The sequence below is a fragment of the Eschscholzia californica genome, unplaced genomic scaffold, assembly GCF_041429995.1.
Source record: "Eschscholzia californica isolate CP2 unplaced genomic scaffold, dmEscCali1.0.p SCAF_6, whole genome shotgun sequence".
In the NCBI taxonomy this organism is placed as follows: domain Eukaryota; kingdom Viridiplantae; phylum Streptophyta; class Magnoliopsida; order Ranunculales; family Papaveraceae; genus Eschscholzia; species Eschscholzia californica.
Genome location: NW_028238483.1, coordinates 31,204,967 through 31,219,583, shown reverse-complemented (window position 1 = coordinate 31,219,583; position 14,617 = coordinate 31,204,967). Strand labels below are relative to the sequence as shown.

At 35.0% G+C, this 14,617-nt stretch overlaps 2 protein-coding genes across 3 annotated transcripts; both read left to right on the top strand.

Annotated features, from left to right (window-relative positions):
- Window positions 1-4,748, top strand: LOC147533510 (S-adenosyl-methionine 4-1-methyl-2-pyrrolidinyl-3-oxobutanic acid methyltransferase-like). Its single transcript, XM_086650688.1, has 4 exons — window positions 1-223; window positions 298-714; window positions 3,366-3,623; window positions 4,242-4,748. The coding sequence occupies exons 1-4, from the start codon at window positions 80-82 to the stop codon at window positions 4,662-4,664; spliced, it is 1,242 nt and encodes a 413-aa protein (XP_086506814.1). The 5' UTR covers window positions 1-79; the 3' UTR covers window positions 4,665-4,748.
- A 292-nt stretch (window positions 4,749-5,040) lies between these two features.
- LOC147533509 (S-adenosyl-methionine 4-1-methyl-2-pyrrolidinyl-3-oxobutanic acid methyltransferase-like) lies at window positions 5,041-7,976 on the top strand. 2 transcript variants are annotated; one of them, XM_086650686.1, is made up of 5 exons: window positions 5,041-5,890; window positions 6,205-6,311; window positions 6,391-6,789; window positions 7,082-7,339; window positions 7,436-7,976. In XM_086650686.1, the coding sequence occupies exons 2-5, from the start codon at window positions 6,237-6,239 to the stop codon at window positions 7,787-7,789; spliced, it is 1,086 nt and encodes a 361-aa protein (XP_086506812.1). In that variant the 5' UTR covers window positions 5,041-5,890; window positions 6,205-6,236; the 3' UTR covers window positions 7,790-7,976. The 2 variants fall into 2 exon arrangements, with proteins under 2 accessions (XP_086506812.1, XP_086506813.1); XM_086650687.1 differs by having other exon boundaries at window positions 5,783-5,890; window positions 6,210-6,311.
- Window positions 7,977-14,617: the final 6,641 nt, after the last annotated feature.

Sequence of the window (14,617 nt, the reverse complement as noted above, 5' to 3'; positions counted from 1 at the left end):
GATCCCTAAAATCTTGTACCCATCCTAACAGGGAACAAAAAAACAAGTTAGATCTAGATCTGCATGTGGGGGTGAGGAAATGACAAAGAAATTTAGTAGCATATTATCTTTCAAAACCCAGCGGCCCTCAGAAGGAAGTCAAGCCATGGAACTCAACCAACCTGATTTCTACATGAATGGAGGCACTGGAGAAGCAAGTTATTTCTCCAACTCCTTCCTTCAGGTTCTCCCTCTATCTCTCATTCCATCTTCTATTTAACAATGCTTAACTAATGTTTCATATTAAAATTTGAACAGAGGAAGATAATATCAAAGATTAAGCCAATAATGGAAGAAGCAATCTTGGGTATGTATTCAAAACAGAAGAGTGACTCAAGTAAGAGTACTATAGTCATTGCAGATTTGGGTTGTTCTACAGGACCTAATACCTTGTTGGTAGTTTCATTTGTTATGGACACTATTTACAAGAAATGTAAGGAATTAGGAGATGAATCTCCAGAGTTAATGGTGTTCCTTAATGATCTCCCTGGGAATGACTTCAACACCCTTTTCAAGTCTTTGAAGGGTTTCTTTGATGAAGAAAGAAAAATCAAAGGAGAAGGTTTTATGCCATGTTTCATTGCTGGAATTCCTGGTTCATTTTATGGCAGACTTTTCCCTACTCACTCTCTCCATTTTGTCCATTCTTCTTACAGTCTTCATTGGCTTTCTCAGGTAACATTTTTATAAATTCCTTACTATAATATATATTTTTGGAAAAGCATCCAACTCAAATTTTACATGTTTGTTTTTGTATTTAGCTTAATCTGAAATTTTGTCTGAATCGAATACATGTATGAATTGGTTGAATAAATGCTCCACCATTTCAGACTGCAAAAAAGCCTGAAAAATGAGTCCAATATATGAAAATGTGCAAAAGTGTTATAGGATGGTGCAGACCAACCATCTGGGCTGCAAGTGATACTGCCCGCTTTGACACACCTACCCTCACAATATTAAAAAGCCTCACTAGGGAAGGGTGTTTAACCTCTTAAGAGGAACACCACACTCCGTCTCACCATCAACGTGGAATTACTTTACAATACGCCCTCCCAAGACCACATCATAGTAGAGGAGTCGTGCTGATAACGTGTCATAAGATGGCACGGACCAGCCTTCTGGGTGCTAGTGATACTGTCTGCTTTGACACACCTGGGCCTCACGACATTAAAATACCTCACTAGGGAAGGGTGCTTAACCTCTTAAGAGGAGCACCACACTCCGTCTCACCACCTACGTGAGATTGCTTTACAAAAAAAAAAATATTTATACTCCTGTTAAAATCTAAAATACATAACTACATCCTCTTCTTCCTTTCACCACCACCACCACTGAACACACATCACCACAACCAAAAATCAGATTTCGCCGCCAAAAGTCAATGCGCACCACCACAAACCAATCTTTGGTTAAAGAGATACAAAGAGGGCGAGAGAGAAAGAGAGAAAAAGACGAAATCCTCGTCGAATCTGGCAAACATTTCTTCAGATATGACCACATCATAGTAGAGAAAATCGTGCTGATAACGTGTTATAGGATGGTGCGGACCAGCGTTGTGGGTGCTAGTGATACTGCTCACTTTGGCACACCTGAGCCTCATGGTATTAAAAAGCCTCACTAGGGAAGGGTGCTTAACCTCTTAAGAGGAGCACCACACTCTGTCTCACCACCGATGTGAGATTGCTTTACAACAAAAATTAAATTCTAAAACACATAACTACATCCAAGGCCATGACCTACTGACCTTCTTCAATTCTCCAACTTCCAACCATGAAATCCCTCTCTATTATCAAACTAAAATCTTATCATCAAACTAATCTCTATTATTAAACTAAAATCCTTCTCACTCTTTCCGTTTCTCTAATATTAAAGTGAAACCTAATTTAGGTTCAACTTATATTAATCATTAGAGATTCAAAGTTTCTAGATAAGTAATGTTTCCTACTTCTGATTTGTTATTTTTATTAGTTATTAAAGTTTCTACTAATTCAATTTTGATTCTTATTAAAACTTGTCCTACTACATTATTAGGGTTACTAATTTTGATAGATTGAACTACTAATTTCAGTTATTTTGGTAACTGATTTTTGATTAATTCTTTGTCCACTACTTCAATGTCCATTACTTCATTGTTAGGATTACTGATTTTAATATATTGAGCTACTAATTTAGATTATTTCATTGTCCATTACTTCATTGTTAGGGTTACTAATTTTTTGTAACTCTAGGTCTTTAGAAGATATATGATTCTTACCTAAGACTTTTACAAAATAAGATACACCATTTTTGTAACTTTAGGAAATCAGAGAATAGGAATCCATCTAAATAGGTATGCTTTTACTTTTCATTTTTCGAGATGATCCACCATTAAACTTTAATTTAGGTAATTGCTTACGTGGGTTATGACAATAATGATGCGACTTTACTTTGACACTAAAAGTTGTCTTTGCGTTACTTTCGGCGATTATATATTAACAGTAAGAAGAAATTTAGTTATAATTTTTTTAGGCTAGTCCTGTATAGTTTTGAATCCTGGCTCCGCCCTTGACTACATCCTCTTCTTCCTTTCACCACCACCACTGAACACACACCACCACAACCAAAAATCAGATTTCGCCGCCAAAAGTCAAAGCGCACCACCACAAACCAATCTTTGGTTAAAGAGAGAGAGAAAGCTGGGAGAGAGAGAAAGAAACGAAACCCTCATCAGATCTGGCAAGGGTTTTACTTTACAAGTTTCCTTTCCTTTAAATCCTCTAACATATCTGACGAAACCCTCTTATAGATCACACCACCACAAACATCTACTGTTAAAGAGAGAGAGAGGAACAAAGACAGAGAGATATACGGAGATCTTGTCGGGGAAAGAGATAGAGAGGGGAACTAAGAGAGGGATATATTTTACCCATCGGAGACATAGATAGATCTCGCCCAGAGAGAGAGAGAGCCCGTCGGGAGAGACATATTTCGCCGGGGAAATTTTCACCGGACCAAGGGAGAGAGAGACAAGATGGAGAAAGAGAGATAAGTGAGTTTAGGGGTTTGCTTTGTTTTCATCAGAGAGAGAAAAAGCATTGGGTTTTGTGAAATTAGGTTTTTAGGTGAAAAGTATTAAATATGAGTATAAATGTAAATCTGTTGATTAAGTCTTAAAAGTTCAGATTTAAAAAACAAGCATCAAACTTACAAATTTAGATTTAGCAACTCAGATTCAGACGTATAAAAAAACAAACAACACCTTACAAACATGTTCTTTTGTTGTTGTTGAAAACCTTAGAAACATGTTAAGTAATCATCATTATTCATTTGCATTATTAATACTGCAGGTTCCTCAAGGGATTGGAAATAGTAACAAGGGAAGCATTTACTTAGCAAAATCAAGTCCACCAAAGGCTCGTGAAGCTTATTTGAAGCAATTCCAAAGAGATTTTTTGGTATTTTTGAGGTCTCGTTCGAAGGAAGTAATTGAAGGTGGGCGTATGGTGTTAATATTTCAGGGTGGGATAAGTGAATATCCTAGCTTCAAAGAGTGTTCTTTCGTTTTGAACCCGTTAAATATTACACTCAATGACATGGTATTGCAGGTATATATATGTTTTATTTCGTACGATATCGTTGTTCTTTTCCATTTCTAATATACTTTGATTACTTTCCCTGCCAAAATATTTAACAAAGTCGTGGCTAGTGATAGTCATCTGCATTTCAAAGGCCAGTCTAAATGTTTACGTGATAAACCTAAAGACAAACCTCATAACATTCTAGAGACATCATTCACGTGTTTATTACTTTTCACACAAGTTTACTGATTTGAACGTTAGCGTTTCTTTGGCCGACACCATCCCGGTATCCGAAAGATCTTACGGTCATGTGTGTTTCATTTCTTTCAGACAGGTAAAACCCCAAGAACGTCGTCGGTGCCTATAAAATATTAACGAGTGTAGGTCTGACTTCTGGTCAACGTTTTGGTCCCCTTGACTTCTTGACCCATGATTTCAACCCCTCACACTAACAACAATACTTAGAACTAAACTTCAATTCCGTTATCCAAGTACTTCTTCTCAAAGAACATGGTACTATATGATAGAGTTAGCTTGATTTAAAGAGATTCTAAATATCACATGAAAATCTACAACAAATTAATTCTGAATCCAACCCATTATATGAGAGCTCAAAACAGATTTGATGGTTGACTATTAGTGCAGGGAATGATAGAAGAGGAGAAATTAGATTCGCTTAACTTGCCTGTGTATATGGCAACCACAGAAGAAGTGAAGTGTGTAATTGAGACAGAAGGTTCATTCATCATCAATCAACTGAACACCTTTCAAGTCAATTGGGATGGTGAAGAATCAGGAATTCCTCCTGTTGACAAAGATAGAAGTGGTGATATCGTGGTCAATGGTATTCGAGCAGTATTTGAATCCTTACTGGTCGGTCATTTTGGGAACGGGATAATCGATGAGGTTTTCCGTAGATACAGGGAGATTGTTGTAGACCACATGTCCAGAGAAAAAACAGTATACAGCAACATATGCATTTCCATGACGAGGGTACCGTCAAAAGAAAAGACTGAAGTTGGGGGCCAGGCAGCAACATATGCATTTCCATGGCCCCCAACTTTGTGACCAGCTTCCTGCCTGGCCCCCTAGATTAGCAATAATTTCCGTATGGTCCCCTTTTTCCGTTATCTTTAACTTTCCGTTACTCTCTCTCCTCCATCTCATTTTCTCTCTCTGCCACATCATTTGACCACGCCACATCATCATCATTTGACCTCTCTCTCTCTCTCTCTCTGTTCGTGATGAACAGACCTAGCTCCGGCGAAGGTTTCCCTTCGCCGGAGTTGAGAGAGAGAGGTGAGAGAAATTTTTTTTTTTTTTAGAGAGAGAGAGAGAGAGAGAGGAGAGAGAAAAAAAAAAGTTTGAAGGAGTATCTTTACAAGAATTTTCCTTAACCCAAGTTTTGTAGTAATATCCAAACAGTCCTTGGTATATGTATGAGGTTGATTGGTGTAAATTAATACGGAAGACTGGTGAGGATCCACAATATCTAGGTGAAGAACACTAGAGAAGATTTCGAACTATTTCATGTTTCCTAAGCACCTGTCTAATAATTAGAAGATACTATTAGGAGGATCTTGTGAAGAGACTTGAATACAATTTTTGATTCTTCACATAAGTTTACAGATTCAGTATAATATAAATGATTTTTGCCTTTTTGGTACATGTGAAGGGACTCCTACTTGTCCCCCTTTTTTGTCTAAAGAATCATGCATCGTATTCAAATCTCCCATTACAATCTACAGATTCGATATATTTTGATTGAGTTGAATTAATTTTGAGGAGTTAGTTTTTTTTGTCTAAAGAATCATGGATCGTATTCAAATCTTCCACCTTCTCTGGTGATTCGAACCTGGGACCTCCAGGGCTTTCTGGAGTTTATGTCAACACCTTGGAACCACTTGGGCTATCAACTGTTAGACATTTGAATTGAGATTATTAGGGTATAAATAATGTAGTTGGGCAGGACATTGTTTAGTTGCGCTATAGGCCCGATCTTGTAAGAGTTTGAATGAGAGGTTATCGAGCTTATCACATCTTTGATGTACCAAAGTCAAATGTAATGACTATCGTTGATTGTAGTCAATTTCCTAAAAAGAAAAACAAAAAAAAAGTGGAGATGATAATATTACCTTACTATGTTGGCATGAGGTTTATTGGTGAGAATGGAAATGAAGATACTTTTTCACGTGGCGGGAATTTTCGGAGAATTTTTTGTCCAAAAGTTCTAGAGGAGTTATTTTTGGATATTGAAGACGAAGATTGGAGCTTTACTTTAATAATATACACGGGTAATTCGTTCTTCTTTTTCTTTATCTTTTATAGTTCCATAGTTGATGATAAAACCCATATTTGATCTTTTAGAGACATGTTCTTATTTAATAAATTTAGAATTGAAGAGTCTTGGGATTTTTAGTAACCAAATAATCTTGGCTTCTACGAAATCTCACTTTCAATAGGTATCCTACACCATGTGAATCAAATTAGCCAACTACGCATTTATTTTGGAGTGTAATATGAATTTGTTTAATAGCATTCCTTCTTTTGTTATCCAAAGACAAAAAAATATCAATAAATCCTATAAATAGTTATGGTTTTCATGAAGGTTAGTAGAAATATTTAGAAGGAAGTCAAGTAATGGAACTCAAGCAACATTTCCACATGAATGGAGGCACTGGAGAAGCTAGTTATTCCTCCAACTCCTTCCTTCAGGTTCTCTCTCTCTCTCCTCCCTCTTCTATAGTTCTATTTAACAATACTTAACTAATGTTTCATTTTTATATTTGAACAGAGGAAGATAATATCAAAGACTAAGCCAATAATGGAGGAAGCAATCTTGGATATGTATTCGAAACACAAGAGCAACTCAAGTAAGAGTACTATAGGCATTGCAGATTTGGGTTGTTCTTCAGGACCTAATACCTTGTTGGTAGTCTCATTTGTTATGGACACTATTTACAAGAAATGTAAGGAATTAGGAGATGAATCTCCAGAGTTAATGGTGTTCCTCAATGATCTCCCTTCCAATGACTTCAACACCCTTTTCAAGTCCTTGAAGAGTTTCTTTGATGGAGAGGGTTTTGGTCCATGTTTCATAGCTGGAATGCCTGGTTCGTTTTATGACAGACTTTTCCCAACTCACTCGCTCCATTTTGTTCATTCTTCTTGCAGCCTTCATTGGCTTTCTCAGGTATTACTTAACATTTTGAAAAGAGCTTAAATAACTTCTATGTGTATTGACGACCGCCCTTCTGGGTACGTATGACCTTCGCATATGAGAAGACTATTTTGGAGCCCATCAGCAGAGAGGTCCTTATGCACACATGTTCTTTATACAAAATATTAGAAGTAATTATTTTAAGAATTCTTGGATCATTAATCTCCAATATTCTTTAAACCATTAGTGCGCCTTCGTACATGGTCCAGCGCGCGTACTTATTACACATTGACCAGTTACTTTCTCTAAAATTTCAACATTGCAGGTTCCTAGAGGGATAGAGAAAAGTAACAAAGGAAGCATTTGGATAACAAAATCAAGTTCAACAGAAGTTCGAGAAGCTTACTTGAAGCAATTTCAGAAAGATCTTTGGACATTTCTGAGGTGTCGTTCAGAGGAAGTAGTTACGGGTGGATGTATGGTTTTAACGTTTTTGGGTAGGATAAGTGAAGTTCTTTGCTCCAAAGAATGTTATTACGCTTTGGACCTACTAAATGACGTAGTCAATGACATGGTTTTACAGGTTTGTATTTTGTATGTCGTCTAACAATATTATTCCAATATCTTTTTCTATTTTCTCGAAATACAGATTCCATGGCTAACTATATATATTAAATAGGGAATGATAGAAGAGGAGAAATTAGATTCACTTAACTTGCCTATATACGTGGCATCCCTCGAAGAAGTGAAGTGTGTTATTGAGGCAGAAGGTTCATTCATCATTTACCAACTAAACACTTTTCAAGCGGATTGGGACGGTGAAGATGCAGAAACTCATAAGATTGACAAGGATAAAAGTGGTGACGTTGTAGCAAATTCCATTCGAGCAGTATATGAATCTTTACTGGTTAGTCATTTTGGAGATGGTATAATCAATGAGTTGTTCAATAGGTACAGAGAGATCGTTGCTGATCGCATGTCCAGGGGAAAAACTACATTAACCAACATATGCATTTCTATGACAAAAGACTAAAATTACAAGACGATTGAAGAATGATTACTTGCTGAAAAGTTTGTAAAAGATTATCGCTATGGTTATGAAGTTAAGTCACTTTTAGAAAGATTAAGCATAATAAATTGAACCCTCTTTTCTATTGGAAAGCTAGTAATAACATTAATGAGTTTTATTACAATATAAATGGGAAAATGAAGTTGAAAAATCATTCCAAATCCTACCTTGGTTGATTGATTTAGTCAATCTATTTTACTAATGGGAAATTAAGGTTGGTTATGGATGTCTTAACTACCATTTATCTCATTAATAAGATACCGTCTTGACAAGTACTTTTCACTATATCTTTACAAGATTTTTCCTTAATCCAAGTTTTGTAGTAATATCCAAACAGTCCTTGGTATATGTGTGAGGTTGATTGGTGTAAATTAATACAGGAGAGCGGTGAGGATCCACAATATCTAGGTGAAGAAATTTAACATTAGAGAAGACTACAAACCATTTAATGTTTACTAAGCACCTATCTAATAATTTGGAGATATAATTAGGAGGATCTTGTGAAGAGACTTGAATACAATCTTTGATTCTTCAGGTAAGCCCACAGATTCAATACTCCATATAAATAACTTTTGCCTTTTGGATACACGTGAAGGGACTCCTACCTGTCCCCCTTCTTTGTCTAAAGATTCAAAGGACGATGGTGTTCAAATCTCTAATTACAATCTATAGATTCGATATTTTTTATTGAGTTGAATTAATTTTGAAGAGTTAGTTGTTTTTCTTTATTGGAGATCTCACCGAAAGCAATACTTTTTTTTTTTTGTTGAACTACCGAAAGCAATACTAATAAATATTTTTTTTTTGTTGAAGGCAATACTAATAAATTGAAAGAATTAGATTTCAAATGGACTTGATCAATATCAATGACATGAAGTCAATACTTGTTTGTCCAATTGGGTGAAAGTGTTGATAGAAACTTAAAAATCTTAAAGATCTCAGGTTCGATTGTCAGAAGAGGTGGAATCGATGGTTTATTGAATATGAGTTATTAAAAGTATTAATAATGAAATAAATAAAGGGTTATTTCTCAAATAGCCCCCAACTTCATGACCAACTTCCTGCCTAGCCCCCACTTTATCAAAAATATCCAGATAACCCTCTTTTTCAGTTACTGTTATAACTCCGTTAACTAGTCATCACCTCTCTCTCCTCTATCTCATCATCTCATCTTCTCGCCACCTCATCGTCTTCACCGGTGAAGGTCGTTGGCGGCTAATTTTCTGGGCGACAACCTTCAAACATAAAAAAAATTCCTCTCTCCTCTCTTTCTCTAAAAAAAATTCCTAATCCAAAACCTAAAACAGCACATCAACAGCAACAACGAAAAGTCTTTTATGATTCAACTGATTTCTTTCTTGATCCAAAATGGATATGGATATCTCTATGGAGAGACTGAACGGAGGTTGAGGATGAGAGGAATTGATCTACAGACATTAAAGCAGATCCTCGAAGCTCTCCAACTCAAAGATCTTTACACTCTAATAAACCGATTGAATGATTTGGAAATCGGAATTACGTTTTTGATCCGAAGTTTTCTTCTGATGAATCTCAAATCATTCTCATTAAACCATCAAAATCACAGATTTCAAACAATAATTATAGGAGTAGAAGAACTGAACAAGAGTAAATTTCTTTTACTTCCTCTTCTTCGAGTTTCAGATCTAAAGGTGGAAACTCGAGGAATCTGAATAAGACATCACCAGTTAGAAGAGCAAGTCCTAATCCACCTAGTTCAAGGAATTTAAAATCTCCTGCTCGAAGAGATAGTCTAGTTAAAAGCCCTATTTCACTAAAGAAGAAAACCATTGAACATTGAAACTCAAAAGTGTTAGGAATGTAAAGATACTTTGTTTGAAGCTTGAGGTGGCATCAACAAGCTTGTGGTGTCAACTATCTATGTGAGGTGTCAAACAACATGAGACACCCATGGTGTGTGAGACACCTAACCTAGGTGACAAGTCTCTTATCTTTTGAAGTGTCCATCTCTCAAGAGGACATCCAAGCTTAATGAAACACCTCATGTGGTGATGTGTCTACACCATATCTCACATTTCCTACTATAAAAGGAGATGAAGAGTAGAAACTCAAATCATCCCATTCTCATCCCATCCATTCCATCTCATAAGCAAGCCAAGTGAAGAGAAAGTGAGTTAATATTAAAAAGAGAGTTTAGTTTCTTCTAAATACTTGTCTTTCCTTTGGTAAAGAGAGAGTTGATAGTATATCTCCTAGAATTAAAAAGAGGTTGTTCATAAGTGTTATCTCCTTATATAGAGAGAAGAAGTTGTAAGTAATTCATCTCTAAGTGTAAATCTATCTACAAAGTTGTTCATCTTCGTATTATTCGATATTCGACTTTAGTTGCAATTGAGTGTCTAAGACTCAAAACCTTTCTAACAAAAAGAGAGGAAACGAGTCCAATTCTAATTCCATGGAGCAATGAAGAAGTTCTCCGAATATTTCTCTGGTCAAACAACGATCGAATCAAACACCAAACAAATCACCTAGAAACAGAAAAGTATCAACCAATGTTTTAACTAGAGAGAGAAATTCTAGTCATTTAGACGACAATGCTAGTATTATTACTACATTATCTCCGATTAATTTCGGTGAGCTAAAATTTGGATTTCTATTACTTGGGTTTCTTTAGAGCGAGAGGTAAATCAAGCCTGATTTGCTTGGTGTTTGATTCATCTCCGATTAATTCCGAGAGAGATTCGTTAGAGAGGGAGAGAGAGAGAGAGATTAGTTAGATACGCTGATTTACTTCCGATGAACACCGATCATGAATTTATACAGCTAGGTAGACTTATGTTACTTGTTGTTTCTCTCTTTAATAACACTAGGGTATATCCCGTGCCCTAGGACACGGACACTTGTATCAATCAAATGTTACGAAAATTTATTGTTATATTTTATTGAGAGAGAGAAAGAAATTTTTATTAGTTATAATTTTTTTGTCTTATTTTTTTGTTTCTTTTCTCTTAAATTAGTTATTATTTTATTGAGAGAGAGAGATTTTAATTTCTTGTTTTAACCCTTGAAATTTATTTTGTTTCTTTTTTTCTTAAGTTAGTTATTTTATTTCTAAGAAGGAAAGGATTATTATTTTTTAAATAGGTAACTTTATTTCTACGAATGACCATATTTTAAATTTTGAGAAGGACTTCTAGAAAATATGCTTTATTAAAAAAAGATGTTTGTCCCAGTCATCGTTTTCCCTTCTGTTTTATTATATAGATTCTGGATAAACTTCCTAAAGCTTGGTAATTATTTTTCATAATTTTTTTTTATTTATGGTAAAAAATGTTTTTGTAAGAAATGATTGATTTAGTTTGGGTATTTAGAATTTTTCATAATTTTTTATTTATTTAGGGTAAGAAATGCTTTATAAGAGATGATTGATTTAGTTTGGGTATTTAGAAAGTTTAAGTTTTTGTTAGTTCCGAAAACATTTGGTGGGTTAGGAGAAATTAAGAAGAGACAAATATCTTCTGATTATTTGTTTATTTATGTTTGAAGGTCGCCGGTCAGAAAATTGGCCAGCCGGCGACCTTCGCCGGTGAAGACGATGAGGTGGCGAGAAGATGAAGTGGCAGAGAAAGAAGTGATGACTAGTTAACGGAATTATAACGATAACTGAAAAATGGGGTCATTTGAGTATTTTTGATAAAGTAGAGAGTTAGGCAGGAAGCTGGTCATAAATTTGGAGGCTATTTGGAAAATAAACCATAAATAAATATCAATGACATGATTGACGTTGTCACCAGAATAACTAATTTGAGTGGAATAAATATATATTTTTTGCAACCAAGTATGAAAGTAGTAATTATTAGAAACTAGTAAAGATATTAGAAAGTAGTAAATATTAGTAACTGTTAAGTTTGTGGTAATCCAACTAAAAATCAATTGGCTATGAGTGGAAAGGACTTATACTATTCTCACGTGTGGCGTTTTTTGAGCCTAACACGTGTGTTTTTTTCTTTACGGGTGACGTGGAGCACACGTGGCTTTTAAGCGGGCCTAGCTCTGATACCATGTTAAGTTTGTGGTCATCCAACTCAAAACCAATTGGCTATGAGTGGAGAAGACCTGTACTTTATATTCTTGGTTGCTAGTTACCAATTCTCTCATGTGGGACCAGTGGCGAAGCCAGGAATTTTTTGATGTGGGGGCACATTGAAGTCGGAAGAAATAAAAATTTTATTTGCTATAAAAAAATGACTTTTATTAGTTCATAATAATTTTACATATTTATAGTTGTCCTCGACGAGTTTTCATCTTCTAAAATCGTTGCGTAATAACTTCATTACTAATAGTATCAAATACATCCTTCTCAATGTATGCAAGTAAATTATCATTCATCCATTCGTCTCCCATTCGATTTCATAATCTGTTTTCACAATACTCATACTAGAGAACACTCTTTCTACTGTAGCAGTTGTAACTGGAAGTGTTAATGTCAATGTCAATAGTAAGTAAACAAGCGGGTACACCTTATATTTTCTTTTCTCTACCATCTTTTTTGCAAGATCAACGATCCCTTTGTTTTCAATAAAAATGAGACTACGATTTTGTAAGAAAGCTTGAGAACCGAAATTTATAACTTCTGTATATTTGTTTGTTTCTTATTTGATTAAAATTAGAATTGGTATATAATAGTAGATTGGAAGCCTAATTTTAATTAGAATAGAAAACATCCTAGGATTTAAGTAGAATAGAAATAGCAAACCATAAAGAATTATATGAATTTTCTATAAAAAAGAAAGAAAGTGATAGACTTAGAAAATTCCAATTAATGTTTAATGGTTTTACGACTAAGTTGGGTTATTGCGTTATTGGATTGGTGCAACAGTTGCACGGTTAGTCCATCTGTGGGTATTTGAGTTTTCAATAAAAATTGATGATTTGTAAGGATCCAGGCTGGAAAGTGATAGTCTACTTAAAGTAAATAATACTGGTGGGACCCATTGAAACTTTTACTTCAATAACTAATATATTGGGCTGGTCTTAGGTTGGGATTGTCATAATATAATACTAGAGGCACCCTTGTGGCCTTGTTCTATTACTACGACGAGAGGAGCTCACATTTGGGCCGTGGGGGCATGCGCCCCCACGGGCCCCTATGTGGGCCCGCCCCTGTGTGGGACTATTCTCACAGTAACTACTAGTATTCAAGTTCTATAAATATATTCTTGTATTTCTATTAAAAATCATTAAAAAAATATAATAATTTCTTTGATCACTTTGAAAGACAATCAGGTAAAAGCAAGGATAACCACCGTGTTACATGTTATTTTTAAAATCATGCCAAATGTCATTGATGAACCTCAAAAATCACCCTTTTCAAACGGGATATATATATTTTTTCTTTCTTGTTGACAAACAAGGGATATGGGTTAGAGTTGGTAAACATGCCAAATGTTTAATCATCCCTAAAATCATGCTTCCAAGGGATACCAGTATTATATGAATCCTGTGTCCCACTTGGGGTGATTGCTTCAAAGAGAATTCCTTTACGATATATATCTATATAATAAAACAGAAGGGAAAACGATGACTGTGACAAACATCCTTTTTTAATAAAGGATATTGTCTAGAATCCCTTCTCAAAATTTAAAATATAGTCTTCCTAAGAAATAAAATAACTTATTTAAGAAAAAAAAAATAACCATGTCTTGTGCCAACAACCCTCGGTTGGAGTGGTAAGAAGTATAATCTTCCACCTAGAGGTCAAGGATTCGAGGCACACGCTGAACAATTCAAATAAAAGATATTTCAAGGGTTAAAAATAGAAAATAATAATTAAATATAGAAATAATAAATATAGAAAATCGGATGATTCTAGAAACACTGGGTTAAAATTTCGTCACATTTGATTGATATAACTGTCCATGCCCTGAGGGCACGGGATATACACTAGTTTTTTTTAAAGTGATTGCTCCAAGAGAATTCCTCCACGATATATATATATAATTTTTTTTTTTTGGTGAAAACGATATATGCTTATTTAAAATCTCATATAGAATGTTAACTATAATCAATGATGAAATTGAAAGCACAAATAACAAGAAATACAGAGAAAAAAACTTCTAAAACAAAAAAAATTGGTGAGTTTGTTAATACCAATTATTTATTGTCGAGTTTGTTAGTAGTTAATTTTGCTAAATCGAACTGAGTTGGCTGGTTTTTAGGGACAACACAAAGACATGAAGAATGACAATAACGTGTGATTCTGTTAAATACTTGACGATTTTGTAAGACTAAATTTATGAGGGGCCTAAAATCAATTAAGATGTAACTTTGGTTTGAAAGTCAAGTTTGTCACTATGTCGTCGTCTAGAAACACAGGAACAAGATGGGATTGTCTTGTCCACCAGCCTTTGGTGTAGTGGTTGGACACCCCTCTTAAGTCCATGAGGTTGTGGGATAGAATCTCGGTGGAAGCAGTTTGACATTAAGATTTATCCCATGTAATTTAGGCTATAAATAAAGTAAATAATGTAATAAACTTGTCGGGCTTTAGGCCTCTTCCATGTTGTTGAATTAGGCCTCCTTCATTCACGGTTTAAATTAGGCGATTATCAAACTTATCACATCTTCATGATTTATCAAAGCCTTGTAACGACTAAAGTAAATCGTAGTTGAATTCTCAAAAAAACAAAAAAAAAAAAATGGGATTGCCTTGGATTTTATGGTACCATATTGTACCAGAAATGATAATATCACCTTATTATATTGGCATGACGTTTATTGGTGAAGGGCCATATATACTTGTGCTTTCCATTA